Raw genomic sequence first — 14,345 nt, 5'->3', positions numbered from 1 at the left:
TCAAAAACATTTCAGTATTTTCCTTCATCATGGTTACTGTAAAGAGACACACAAGGTTAAGGCAGACGTTTTTAATTTTTTAATCTTTAAAAACCATATGGATTGTCTCATGGCAGAATATGGTTATAATGCCACTCTATAAACACTATGACTGTTTAACAAGCAAGAAGTCTGCATTTCAATAATTTGGAGCAGTCTCAAAATGGAACTTCAAAACTTCCCATATATGTTTATTGTTATCTGTTAGAGTAGATTTTTATTAAAGTACAAGTATGTCCAGTGATGTGAAATTTTTTTAACAGAGCTTTTTTATTTTCATTCTTTCTCGATTGTGCATGCATTTGCTGTACATGTGACCTTTTTACTGTGATGCACATTGAGAATCTCAGCATGATAAAAATGGCCAATATAAATGCACTCTATTATTATCATTATTGACCCGATTTCAAGAACAACACAGGAAAGTATGATACAAATAGAACTTGATTATCTTTGATAAGATGAAGGCAGGGAAATGACAAAATCACTTTATCTTAACTGATACTCAAACCATCCCTCAGACAGCGATTGCATAATAGTTGTACAGCGCACATAGCATGTTGAAGAGCATGGATAAGAGCTATAAATCTGCAACTATCATTACTTTTATGACTTAATGTCGACACACTTTTCGCTGTATTTCAAAATACTGTTATAGGCTTCCAAATTTACCTGACAAGACTAAAATTAATAAAATAAAATGCCATTACATCCTTTACCAAGTTAGCTACAGTATAAAGTCCTTCAGCACGCCAATGTTTCATAGTAAATTGTTAATAATATAACTTTACAGATCTTTAAAAAATCTTGTCCTTGAGTCAGTGCACATGAAAAGTAGGTTAGTAACTATAACAGTAATAATAATAGTTCATTCATCAATGTCTAACAATGACCAATAAAACTGCAGAGGAGAACATTTCTCCAGCGAAACAGAAGAATCAGAAGAATTAAAGGTTACGATGCCTCGTGGCTTCTGCTATGGCTGATGAGACCAAATTTTAGCAGAGAAAAATTTGCCACATTTCGAACATTCAAAAGGTTGGTAATAAACACATATGCCTACAAAATTCACCAGCTTATACACATGTCACCAGCTTTTACAAATGTTACACATAAGCATTGAGTCAAACAGTAGAGTTTAAAACCTATTCAATGATACATAAAGTCGGTCTTTCGCAAAAGGCATCACCAACAAACCCTCAGCAAGAATAACGTTGCCAGGTTCACCAACAAAAATACAATCAACAAACTAACTTGAGACTTCGTAGTGTGTTCAGAGTTGCTGTGTTGTCCTGGAAGTCATCCATGCTACGATAGATACAGGCCAGCCACTTTGAAATGTCCATCACACGATCTGCATTAGAATAAAGGAATACTACTTAATGGAGGAGCTAAAGCTAAACACTTTGGCACAATCCAGTTGGATCCTCTGAAATCAAACATATTTTTGCTTTCCTCAGTCATGTTCAGGTGCATTTGATGAAAACTGTGCCAAACAACCAATCAGAACGTATCATATTATAGCCAACAACTAATCAAAACGTATCATATTTTAACCAACAACCAATCAGAACGTATCACATTATAGCCATCAACCAATCAGAAGGCCACTACATATCACATAACATTCGTGGTCAGATACTTGTGAGCTAACAAAAAATGTGATCAAATTGGAAGAAGCAAAGCAATGGCCTTATCGACAGGTTGAGCACTGACTAGTGCCATTTCCTGACCCATCTCTTGATCAGATCTGACTATGTTCAACAGGTTCATCTAAGAAATATGCTTCCCTTCTAACAGCTCAGTCACTTACTAATATGTCGTTGTTGTTTTATTTTCAATATTGTTTTTTTAATGTAGGTACTTTTTTATATTCCCATCAACATAGTTTAGATCATTAAGAAGCAGACTTTAACCCAGCCTGTCAGAGCCAGCCTGGGCTTAGAGATACGTAACATCCCAGCAGAGAGCCAAGATGCTCAACAAAAATATACCTATTCAGGAATTAAACTCAAGTCTCATATGTGCGATGGCGGAGCCCCGAACCGCTCACCAGACGGCTGTCCAATATAACTTCTGCTAAAGTCCTCGAAAAGACCCAACAAGGCTCTACAACTGAGGCCCATAAATTGAAACAGCTCAGTGCTCACCTGGATTTCCAGAATTGTCCCAGTTGAGCCCATTGAAGCGCCCAATGTGTAGCAAGCGCTCCACGGTGATGGAGGAGACCCCAAGGGCGCGGGTCAGCGCCTCGTTCAGGGCGCCCAGCACGTCTTGGTGGATGTAGAACAAGCCCAGCTGGTGCTGCAACAGTTCAGGGGAGACAATCTCCCGCACCAGCGAGTCCTGGCAGATGATGGTCTGTGACGGCTTCTTCCACTGGACGCTCCCTGAGGGTTTTATTTTTTAGTAAGAGCTGTATTTTACTGCACTTGCAACACAGTCAGGTCATATGAGTGCCGAAAATTAATCACTTTTAGTAAAGTTTTTACGGTGCTCGCAACAGCACAAGGTCATGAGCGCCAAGTGGTGGATATCAACAGAGAAGTCCAAACAGGAAATCAGGCTTTCTCTGCTAACCTCTCTAGCTTCAACAGCGCAAAGTCTGCTTCGACTATCAAGGCATCCCGAAAATAGCAGTTCACAAGAGGGTGACAAACATACAAAAGAAATAGAGAAAAAAATGACGGTATAAGGATGATTAAGACATAAGCAGCAGTTCCCCCAATGTTGTTTCGGCACAGTATGAGCATAACATTGATAAGTCAGCCCATGTACAGTTCTACTGTGCATACAAACATGTCAATATCCCCCCTTCGGGAACGGTCTAAAGACACTTCAGTCAGTGGCACTGCCCTGGGGGGGAGCCGAAGATTAGAGGTGTTACAAGCGAGAAAGAACCAAAAAAAAGAAAAGAGGTGAGATAAGGATGATAGATGTTTGATTAGGAAGAGGAAGCAAACCACACTAGAGCACCTGCCAACCACCCACTGCTCCTTGTGGGGGACAGAGACACAAAACATTTGATGAACTACCATCAAAGTAGTCCCAGACAAGACGGCCACTCATTGTCGAGGAGAAAAGAGGTTATCTAAGACAGGTGGTTGTCTTGGACAATGTCATTATGATAAAGAAAAATAGGCTAGTGGTCATTTGTACAGGTGACAGTCTTAGGCGGTCCATAGAGTAGGTTTAAGTGGATTTCGGGTTTTTTTAAACATTGCAAAGGAGTAGTCAACAGTCTTATAGAAACATTGAGTCAAAACAAATCAACATTTTTTTAAAGAATCTGAAACAATGCATACCTGACAACAAAAATAATAACACTAACAATAACAATAATTATCATATCCATAATAATTATTATTTTTATTACAGCCATTTGGCTATATCCACAGAAGAAAAGAACAGTTAAGAAAAAGAAAGAAAAGAAAAGATGCCTAAATCCTAGAAATTTTGAAAAAGGGACAACTTTAACTAAGTACAAAATGAGTTTTTCCATACCTTTCTTGTCAGTGCCCATGACAGGTATGCAGTTCTTGTCTTTGAGGAGAGTGAGGATGTGTGGAGCCACTGGGGTGAAGAATCCCATCACCTCTCCCTCCAGGGGGATGAACTGAAGGTACAGGCACAACGCCTCAACTGGGCTCAGATCTTGTCGCAGCTGCCAAATAAAAGTGACAACAATGATTTATTTTACTTTTAGTTTGAGTTTTACAGCACTTGCAACATAATTTGGTAATATAAATGCCAAAGATGAAAGGTCTTTAAAGAAAGTTACAAACTAAAAATATTTTTAAAAAGAAGAATGAACGATAGATGTTTCAATAGGAAAGAAGGAGCAAACCGCATGAGAGCACCAGCCAACCACCCACACAACAACTTTTATATTTTTTTTATCGAGGCAGGCATTTATGCTACATTATTCTTATCGTAACATTTCCAAAGATTTATTTAGCATTCAGGGTTAGGACTTACTAAATATCTTTAAGAATCAATTGAATTTCCAACATTCTATCAAGGACTCCAATTTGTATCATGATAATAATAAATAAATAATAAACACATTATTTTCATTGATCCCAGAGGGGCAATTTGGCTAACAATGACAAACATACTTACACATACATAAATACATTATAATTGTAAATACATAGTTAGATAAATATATACACATATACATATATAAATTAAATACACAACATTACACCAATACAGAACAAATTCACAACCATGCCGTTGCTGGTCGCCACTGTGCGGCGCCCTGTTGTAAGTAGTGGGCACAAAATGACCTGCACCCACCTTGAAGCTGTCAAGAGCTTCCACAAACAGAGCTGGTATCTCGTTCCGCAGCCACTGGTTCCAGGAGCTGTCCCTGTCCACATCTTCCCGACTGGATGGGACGTCAAAGTCACCTACAGGAGGTTGGTGGAAGTTCTCTGTTTATTTATCTTACACAAAAATGTAAGACTCACCTTGACAAAAATAGGACATTTCCAAGGAGGAGCACAAGGCCCCGAACAAGAGAAATGATGGAGAAAGAAGGAAAGACAGAAGAAGGAGAAAAACACATCAAAGCAAATCGTACACATGTACATCTATCTGATCAAAGAAGCTAAAAGAAGCAATAACAAAATAGGAAGGTTTGCAGCTCCTGCTGGTCTATTATAAAACTAATAATAATTGAATTTCTATGGTATATATTCATGCTTTACAGCATGTTCTACAGCATTCTCTCTGCACTTTACAACTATCATTACCCCAGCAGAAGCTAAAACACTCAGAAACATTCTCGGTTTCCTGGGAAGCATACAAAGTAAGTACCGGTAGCCAATTAAGTGCTTAAATACAAATGAATAGACAAGATCTTTCGCTATCTATAGAGAAATATCCATTTTCAACTGGGAGGGTTGAGTGTAATTCGTGTGGGCCCCTTACAACATTTAAACCCACGACCTTTCAGTTGGGAGTCCCAACAGCCTGACTACTAGTCCACTGACGCCACTATATACTCCATTTATAAGGAAGCCAAATGTAGGGACAGGTAGACAATATAATAAGATATGTGTGAACAATTCAGGGGTGCTCAAAATTATCCTAAGCAGTAGCAAACATCTTACCTTGAACTATGAACCTGAAACCATAAGATCTCAAGGGCAGGAATGCAAAAACAGGCAGTTTGCTCAAGGATTTCTGAGGAACAAAAGAAAAAACAAATTACAATTTTGAAAATTTTTTGAAATATATGAACATCATAAGAAAGAAAAAACCCATTCTATTCAAATTTCTACTCTCTCTCTCTGAAAGGCATTTGGTGGAAAAGCAGCCAGCATAACAAGGATTGAATGTAAAAGAAGACGAAACTCCACTGCGTCTTTCAGCATTCACATGCTCTCACCCACTTGCATGATTGCCAGTCCATATGCAGTCTTATATTTAAAATACCCTTCAGTTTCTCACATTTAATTTCCAAAGAACCTATGTGTTGAGTAAAAGTTGTCCTCAGTGAGTACTAATTTTTTTATTCAACATCAACACATCATTTAGCGACAATATTTAAAAACAACTGAGTATACATGAGGAGGGCAACACAGACCAGATCTTTTGATTGACAAAATATCAAATTGCTGATGGAGTTACACGACAAACATCATCAGGGACTTGGCAGACCCCCAAAGCCAAACAGTTTTTCTGACATATGCAAAGCCAGTACTGCAGGCAGTCACTGCTGATGAACATCCAAGGCTGCAAGAGGCAATGGAGGGTGTCCCATGCCTCAGGATCATGCTATAGTGAGTCCCTTCACACTGTGGTGTCTAAGGAACAAACAGGCCAACAGGATGGCAATACTGGGTGCTCAGAAAGAGCAACCAGATAACAGTATTAACTACATAGAAATGAAAACTCATAAAAACATAATTTAAAGCACCACGAACACCATATAACAACCATGAGTTGTCCTGCCCAGTATTTATCTTTAGACTAAAAACACAAGACTCAGACAACACATGTACAGATGTTTCAAACTAGTACAGCAACCAAAATGCCAGTGTGGCAAGGCGGTCAAAAATGTGGAACACATCCTCCAGCAGTGCAGTACACACAGCACCCCGAGTCAGGAAATATGACCAACCCCATCGACACTACAGGAGAAGCTAGATGGGCAAACAGCAGAACTGATCATGATAGCCCACTATATGATCATCATCATCAAGTGCCAGATCTGTGGTAGATATCAGCGATCATGGCTCTACATTCATTCCTTTGCTCAGATGCTCTTATAAAAAGCTACGTTACCCTGATCTTTCCCCGTTATCCATCTGTTTAGGTTTTTAAGTGGGTTGCTCTGGGCCTATCAATGCCTCGTTCGCCTTCAGTTATACCAGTGACAGCTAGATGTTCAAGACCTGTATGTCTATTCAGGTATTCCCAAAACTGCATTTGTCTTTTGTCTTTTCTTGATTGTTTTTATCAGTGAGCGTCCCACATGGGCTTCATCAAGTACTACCTCATTTGATTTCTTTTCCTTTTCAGATATTCTCATCAGTCTCCTAAGAAATCACATTTCTGTTATTTTTATTTCATTTTCACTATATGGTAGTAGGTACCACAAACTGAAATTTCAAAGTCCTCTGGTTTCACAGTTAACTGCACTATCTTATAGAATTTATCATTCTGAGCATTTTGATACCAAATTTAATAATACAGCTTCATTTTTAACAAAGTGATGAACATCTGAAGTTGCAGAAAAATGTTAGTTTTTTAATTGCAAATTGTCTACACTTTGAGATGTCACAACGTTCATAAATTTGATTGGACATTCACAAAAACTTGTAGACACACACCTTTGCACATAGAGAACAAGCTCAATTTTTTTCAGGGCTATCAAATAACCAGAAGATGGAAATTTATTGACGTAAACATGGCTTTTTGGCCAAAATGGCAAGAAATACAAGGGGAGGTTAAAATCACCACTCACGACCACCGGCTTATCGGCTGCACGCCGGGCCGCGCTGTAGGGAAGGAGAGAAAATTTATACGAAACCGGGGTGATGGTGCCCTGCTTGCGAGCCGACGGGGAGCGTCCTGTGTTTATTTGCATATAATGGCTGTGTTATTCTTGAAGAGGAATGAATGGGCTTTCTGTCGATATATTTTCGTAGTCAGTCCAATCACGGGTTCCATAAAAAAAACAGCACCGAAAGTTTTCACACGCAAATCTCTTCTATCAATTCTTTAAGAAGTCTTTAAAAATATATCACCGGAAAGAGCGTCTTCTCATCTTGAAATATCGACGAATCAGATTGCAGTATTTAATACCATAAGCTCCCCGTTCCTATTCAACCGAGGTCACTCTAAAAATCAATACACGAAACGCGCGGCCGCTGCGGTGAAAACCTCGATAGTGTTGTCTTTTATCCCGCAAGATTTTGCTTTCAAAAGAATCGTTGATTCAAATAAATAATACCACTAAAAAGAGGAAAAGCTCCTCTTTCTTCTGATATATCAAGTGTCTGTGTGTATGCATGATCACACAGTGTTTTAGGAGGATAAAAATATGGGTTTTGGTCTCCGTGACAGTGCGCCAGGGGCACGCGGCCAGTTTGCGGTACCTAATGATAGATACCGGATTTCAAGCATGATGCAATTGAGGAGAAGAAGAAAGAATCATGGAGTTACCTGTCCTTGGGGCACCTGGTTCATGTCCTTCAATGGGAAAGCCAGAGCTATTTCCGTCGACTCTACATTGACTCCAGACTTGGCCTTGAATAAAGCAGAAATATAGTTATACCATACAGTTGTACAGTCAAGAATGTCACACTGAGAGTTGAAATATGACATATTTTGGATCACTATAACATTTGTTAGGGTAATAACAAAATGTCAAAAATACATAAAGCTAACTTCAACTTGGGATGTGGGCTTTATAAAGGCAATCTCTCATCGTTATAACTATTACTATCACTATTCTTATTACTGCATCAAGGAGGGGGAGGAGGAGGGGGAGGAGGAGGGGGAGGAGGAGGAGGAGGAGGAGAAGAAACAACAACAACAGAAGTCGGGTGCTGACACAGCACCTGTAAGGAGATGGACGAGGCATCAAGGATCTTCCTGAGGACCAGCCAGCGGTCAGTGATGTCCTCGTGTCGGATCTGAACCTCCCCATCCTCCAGGTCTCTTCGCACCATGTGGAGTTCACTGCCCTCAACCTGAATAAAGCAGCATAAAGAAAAGGGAAATAAACATTTAAGAATTCTAACTGTAGATGTTTTACCTCACCATCGACACAATTTAGATCGTTTAAAGGCTGGCTGCTTCAATCTGGCCCTTCAGGCCCAGCCAGTGCAGATAAATACACAACAATATAGCAGAAAGACTTAGATACCCCCTTTATTTTTTAAATTCCCCAAGCAGGAATCAAACTCACATCTTTTGCACGCAACAACAAAGAGAACCTAACTGTTACGCCCTAGGCAGCTATGAAAGAAATAAAGTCTACTGCTGTCAAAAGACAAGTGAAGACTAGTGGAAAAACCCAGATAGTCACAATTTTTTCAAATGAGTCTTTTTCCCTTGTCTCATTCTTTAGAATTTGACAAAAATTGACATTATGTCCCTCATCTCACAGCAGGTCATAGTCATGATTAATTATTGGGTCGACTCGCGGGCCAAACTGAAACTGCTCGTGGGCCTGTCTGGCCTTCAGGACTTAGTTTGTCTATGCCTGGCCTAGAGCATTATCAAGTGTAGCAATCTACATCACAGACAAGTGTGCAGGGTGCTTAATACATTTAAGTGTGCATGGAACAAAATACATCTACATGTGCAGCAATTAGAATACATTTATATGCATAGGGAAATAAATACATATGTGTGAACAGTGTGCCTAGAGCATCAAATTGAGAGAGTACAGTCAAAACTGTCTAAGACGGCCACCAATTGTCAAGGAGAAAAGTGTTCATATTACACAGGTGGTCGTCTTACACAGTGTCATAATAATCATGTAAAAAATACCAATGGGAAGAAATCAGAAGCCGTCATTTGTACAGGTGATTGTCTTATATAGGTGACCATTAGAGCAGGTTCGACTGAAGTTTAACACATACATGTGTGTGGTGCAACAGCGGTGTAAGTAATGGGAACTGAGACAGTACCTCATTTTTTATGGTGACCTCTTTAAGTCTGTGCAGGAAGAGGAGCAGTGTGGGCTGGATGTCATTGAAGCGGGCGGCGTGGGAGCGGATATGCTGTTTGATCTCTTCGGTCCACGGAAGAATAATGTGCGTTTGCCATCTATATCACATCACACAAGAACAGTAACAAAAATTATTGTTATACACAAAATTATCGTTATACATTATTGTCGTACACAAACCATGTTGCTATTCAGATATTTTAAAGTGCACCAGCCAGCTATCACACACAAAAGAGTCTTTTCAAAATCTCATCATACTAAAACATTCACAGACAAAATGGCAACACAACTATTGTCTATCCTTTCCAATAATACCATCACTTCTCTCATCCCCCAAAGCCGGTTTCCTTTACACAATGACCATACTCTATCTGTGCCCATTTCCCAAGCAAATCAATTAAATTATAATACACAACTGGTCACTTGTGGCTTGTTTATTTCTCAAAGGCAAATGTTTAAGTTTCTCTATAATACTTCCGATAAACAAATAAGCTCAGCCACCCCCCAACCCCCAAGTCTGATAAGCCATAAAGCAGAGTCAAATTGAGAAGTCAATTACTACAGTGAGCCAGCAGCATAATGGCCACATTTTCCCAGGAACATATTAACACAACAGTAACAATAAAAAGATAGAATAAGATGATACTTTATTGTTCCAAAGGGAAATTTCTCCGTTGCTGTACAGGAATGGTAAAATTAAGAAACGTGTAGATATACATAGAATTTATATAGTAGGCCTATATTATTTTTATAAATATTCAACATGAAGAAAAAAAATAAAGCTGACAATAATACAACATATCACATAAGACGCATCTTTCAAACCACATGCAGGAATTTATTACAGACCTTGAAAGTTAGAAAAACAAATTTTATGTGTAAAAACAAAAACTCAACAGCAATACACATTAATGTTTATTTCAAATGCAGCCTTATTGCAGATGTTAGGAAACGTGTTTCTTTCGCTGTTTCTTTGAAGCAGACAGAGCAGACCACAATGGAGAGGCCCTCAACCACCTGTATATCTAACAAGAAGGAATAATTAACCTACTTTTCATCCAAGTCTGAGCTTTCAATCCAATGTGGCAAGATGTAGCCCATAGGTCCACTGTGGACATCGAAGCAGATGTGGAAGCCATTGGAATGAACCTCTGGCCTGCCTGTCACTCTAAACACAGACTTGAACCCAATGCCTTTTTGACCTGCAGACAACAACAAAAAATCAAACAAATTAACAAAACTCCTTATTCAATTTACCCAAATATTTCTATCCAACTTGACAACATACAGCACAAAGTGCTTTAATTGGATGGGGGAGGGGAAACAAATTGGAAACATATCGGGAGGCCTATTTTTTTTGCTACAGCCGACCTTCAGTCGACATATCGGCAGGAAACAGGACTTGACAGAAGACGTAATTAAAAGATCTTGATGGAAGACATAGTAAAAAGAACTTCCAAAAAGAACTTGATGGAGGGCTTAGTAAAAAGAACTTGGTGGAAGACATAGTAATGGGAACTTGCTGGAAGACAAAGTAAGCTCAAACAAAAGAAGCCACTTCTGCATTAGAGAAGCTGAGGTACTCAAGCTGCACACTATCGGAGGAGTTGTACCCCTGCTGATGGGCTAATAGACTGTTCAAATGTACCAAAAAAAGAACACCATGCGACTGTTTTAACACAGTACAATAATCAAGGTCCCCAGCAAATCCTGGAAATTTTTTTTCAAGACCCAAAAATTTTTTCAAGGCCCCAATTCGAGGGAAAAATAAGGCCGCTGCGCATCAAAAATGATCGCCAAAAAAGCCCATCCCCTATCAATCATAAAATCAAAATGTCTTTAAATGAATGCAAATGTACATTTTGTAGTATAGTCTTCAAACAATAGATGATTATAATACCGGGTGACTGCCGACCCAGCTTCTCAATTTTCCAGGGGAAGGGGGCTCATCCATTTTCCAGGGGCATGTAACATAACAATGACAGTGTGTGCTCCATATAAAATTTATCTAATATAATATATGTATATGTTCGTGAACACACACACACACATACACACACACACAAACACACACACACACACATGTAGGTACATTATATCCAGTCAACAACACGTCAGTGTGGCACGGATCTTGTGTAGCTTTGGTATTTCAGTCTGTTCTTACTTATTTATACTTTCCCCTCATCATATTAGCCTGTATAAACTATATACAAAATAAATCTCGTTTTGAGCCTGAGAAAAGAGTCAAAGACCTAAAACCAGAATATCGACTGTCAGTAGTAGTATAAGGTTTTACGGCGCTCGCAACTGCTAAGGTCATATGAGCGATCGACTGTCAATAACCAGTCTAGGTGTCATGATTCATATAATAAACATGAAGACGAAACTATCGCTCAAACTCAAAGTAGAGGAATATTAGTAATAACTTGAATGGCTCAAGTAGAGTGTGAGAGGTGTAGGAACTGAGGGAGGGCAAGATACAGTTTTAGTCCTCTAGCGTTGCCTTCAGAACCCCACCCCCTTCCCCGAGTGTATCTTTACAAATAAAAGTCAATATCCCCACCCACCAAGAGTCCAATACTTCACAGCGCTCAGCCCGCCGGGATTCACACAATGCCTTATGTGATGCGAGCGCGCAGGTTCACTGACCGGTCACGTTGGCGAACCTGACAAGACGTTTGTAAAACTTTCTTTTCTTTTCATTTTTCCACAAGTGACAGCGCAGGACAAATATTGATTTATTTTCATGGCGACACAGCTTTTGTAATGCACAACCTGCATGTTACAAATGTCGCGTTATAAGACTATTACCAGAAAATTTCTGGGTGGTAACGAAAGTGAAAGTAAATCTTGATTCTTCCCGATCAAGCCTCGGTGTCACACATACACTTCCGCCTGCCGCCATAGCGGTTCAATTACGTTTCCTCTTCATGATTCATCAACCATACTGTCTAGATAGCTACACTACTAGTATTATATTACACAGGCCCTATCCTTTCCCGACTTACCGACCCATCTCAAAATTCCTGACTTCTCGACCCATCACAAAATTCCCGACTTTTTCCAGATTTCCCAACCTGGTGGGGACCCTGAATAATGAAATAGGCCATTATATGTTAAAAAAAAAAAAAATCAGACGTGCTATAGAGTGAAACACCAACAGTTTGCAGCTCTTTGGAATTTGCCATGAGATCGCAGCGAAAGGGGAAAAAGGGGGAAAAAAAACAAACAGGTAAAACTGCATTCCTGCAGGCAGCATATAATGGGTTCTTGCTTAGGAAACCTGAACCATGAAATATATCACAAAAGAAACAAGTAGCCTGTAACGGGCAGGTGCCACTCACCAATGTAGCCCAAGTTGTGCTTGGCTTTGGTACTCTTTCCAACATCACACAAGGCTCGGATGTTCTTTTCCTCAAAGCCCATCTCATTGTTCTGGACTGTCACACCTGCAAGAGAATTAGTTTTAGTATGATTTTTTCAGGAATTTGCAACACAAATAGGTCATATAGGTGCAAAAGATTAGAGGTATTTCAAAAGGGTAATACACAGAGAAAAGGAGGAGGAGAGACATAGATGTTTGATAGAAATGGTGGAGCAAACCTCACCACGGCACCTGCCTACCACCCACTCTGACAGATAAAAGAATTGAACATAAAAGTGATAAATAGAATAAAATAATGAAGCACTACACAAAAATCAACAGGTCTTTTGCTCATCTGTTATCACTTTCAAAATACAATATGAAGTCAAATGTTACTGTTGTGTTGGCATTCTTCTGTTGTCTGTGTGTATGTTCAATCTATGAGACCATGATGCCTTTGTGATATGGTGAGCACCAGTGTGCACTCACCTGCAACGAAAGTGGCGTAACATCGGTTAAACAAATAACTAATAACCTGAAAGTGCTTTAAGTTTGTGACGCTAGTCATAGTGTGGAAGTGGGTAAGAAAGGACCTGCAAAATCTGAGCGTGGGTTAAAGCACCAAAGTGGGGAATAAATAGACTACAGTTTTGGGAACAATGTTCAATTTTAGCAAGAGTTTTCATTATCATCCTCCAGTGCCAGATCTGCGACAGACATCGGTGATCATGGTTTTCCATTCATTCCTTTGCTCGGATGCTCTCAAAAAAGCGTTTTACAGCACTTAAAAACATCATACAAGTGTCGAGGATTAAAGGTATGACCAGAGTTTACAGTAATACTAAAGAGATGACACTTCGCCCGGATGCGCATATCTGGGTCACCAGCTGATCGTGGAGAAACGAGCGGTAAACAAAACAAACTGCGTCCATTGTTCAAGGCATTTACGTTGATGGCAGACAAGCTTGGCCCCGATTAGCACGAAATGTCAATGGTGTTCTGTTATAAACTGCACCTATTAGAATCAAAATCTGAGTATCTTTCGATTTCCAAAGGACGACGAATATATTTTGATGAATAGAAAAATATAGATCAAAATAATGACAATGTGATTGTGGCCCTACCAGACTGACAGTCCATGCACAAACTCAACACTCTTCAACTTTGTTATATCAGCTATAAATTGGGGTTTTTTTCCTGTCAAAATGCCCAAAAAGAGCTTGCATTCTACTACTAGTAGTGAAAGATATGTTACCTGGGTCTGCGAAAAGATGTCTAAATACAAAGTGCCATCGATCGGTTTTGCTACTTTCTTTGTCCGATCCACTTTTTGGGGGGGGGGGGGGATGTGATGGCGGATGGAAGGTGTTAGGGTATTAAAGACTTTAAGTGGCAGATCTATCATTATTGCATCTTGTGCGTTTTCATGATCTGAAATTGTGAGAATTTAATATAATATGCGTGCGTGTGTTTGTGTGTGTGTGTGTGTGTGTGCGCGTGCGTGTGCGCGAGAGAGAGACAGACAGACAGACAGACAGAAACAGAGACAGAGAAACAGATTGACAGACTGACATATAGACAGAGCGAGAGAGGGAAGAAAGAGAGACAGAGAAAGGGAGACAGAGAGAGAGAGAGAAAGAGAGAGAGAGAGAGAAGGGGGGGGGAAGAAAGAGACAGAGACAGACAGACATACAGACAGACAGACAGACAGACAGACAGACAGACAGACAGACAGACAGACAGACA

At 39.7% G+C, this 14,345-nt stretch overlaps 1 protein-coding gene across 7 annotated transcripts in view; it reads right to left on the bottom strand.

Annotated features, from left to right (window-relative positions):
- LOC101857532 (protein NO VEIN) overlaps window positions 1-14,345 on the bottom strand; it is a 75,942-nt gene that overhangs the window by 26,921 nt on the left and 34,676 nt on the right. For all 7 annotated transcript variants that reach the window (XM_035971415.1, XM_005090456.3, XM_005090452.3 and 4 more), the window contains 10 exons: window positions 12,580-12,684; window positions 10,287-10,437; window positions 9,195-9,333; window positions 8,118-8,249; window positions 7,720-7,803; window positions 5,160-5,232; window positions 4,342-4,454; window positions 3,544-3,703; window positions 2,190-2,429; window positions 1,294-1,393 (listed from right to left, as the gene is read on the bottom strand). In XM_035971415.1, coding sequence (XP_035827308.1) covers window positions 1,294-1,393; window positions 2,190-2,429; window positions 3,544-3,703; window positions 4,342-4,454; window positions 5,160-5,232; window positions 7,720-7,803; window positions 8,118-8,249; window positions 9,195-9,333; window positions 10,287-10,437; window positions 12,580-12,684 — 1,297 coding nt within the window. The remainder of the gene's footprint in view (window positions 1-1,293; window positions 1,394-2,189; window positions 2,430-3,543; window positions 3,704-4,341; window positions 4,455-5,159; window positions 5,233-7,719; window positions 7,804-8,117; window positions 8,250-9,194; window positions 9,334-10,286; window positions 10,438-12,579; window positions 12,685-14,345) is intronic.

This window comes from Aplysia californica, unplaced genomic scaffold, assembly GCF_000002075.1.
Source record: "Aplysia californica isolate F4 #8 unplaced genomic scaffold, AplCal3.0 scaffold00017, whole genome shotgun sequence".
Taxonomy (NCBI): domain Eukaryota; kingdom Metazoa; phylum Mollusca; class Gastropoda; order Aplysiida; family Aplysiidae; genus Aplysia; species Aplysia californica.
This window is presented reverse-complemented; position numbering and strand designations above follow the sequence as displayed.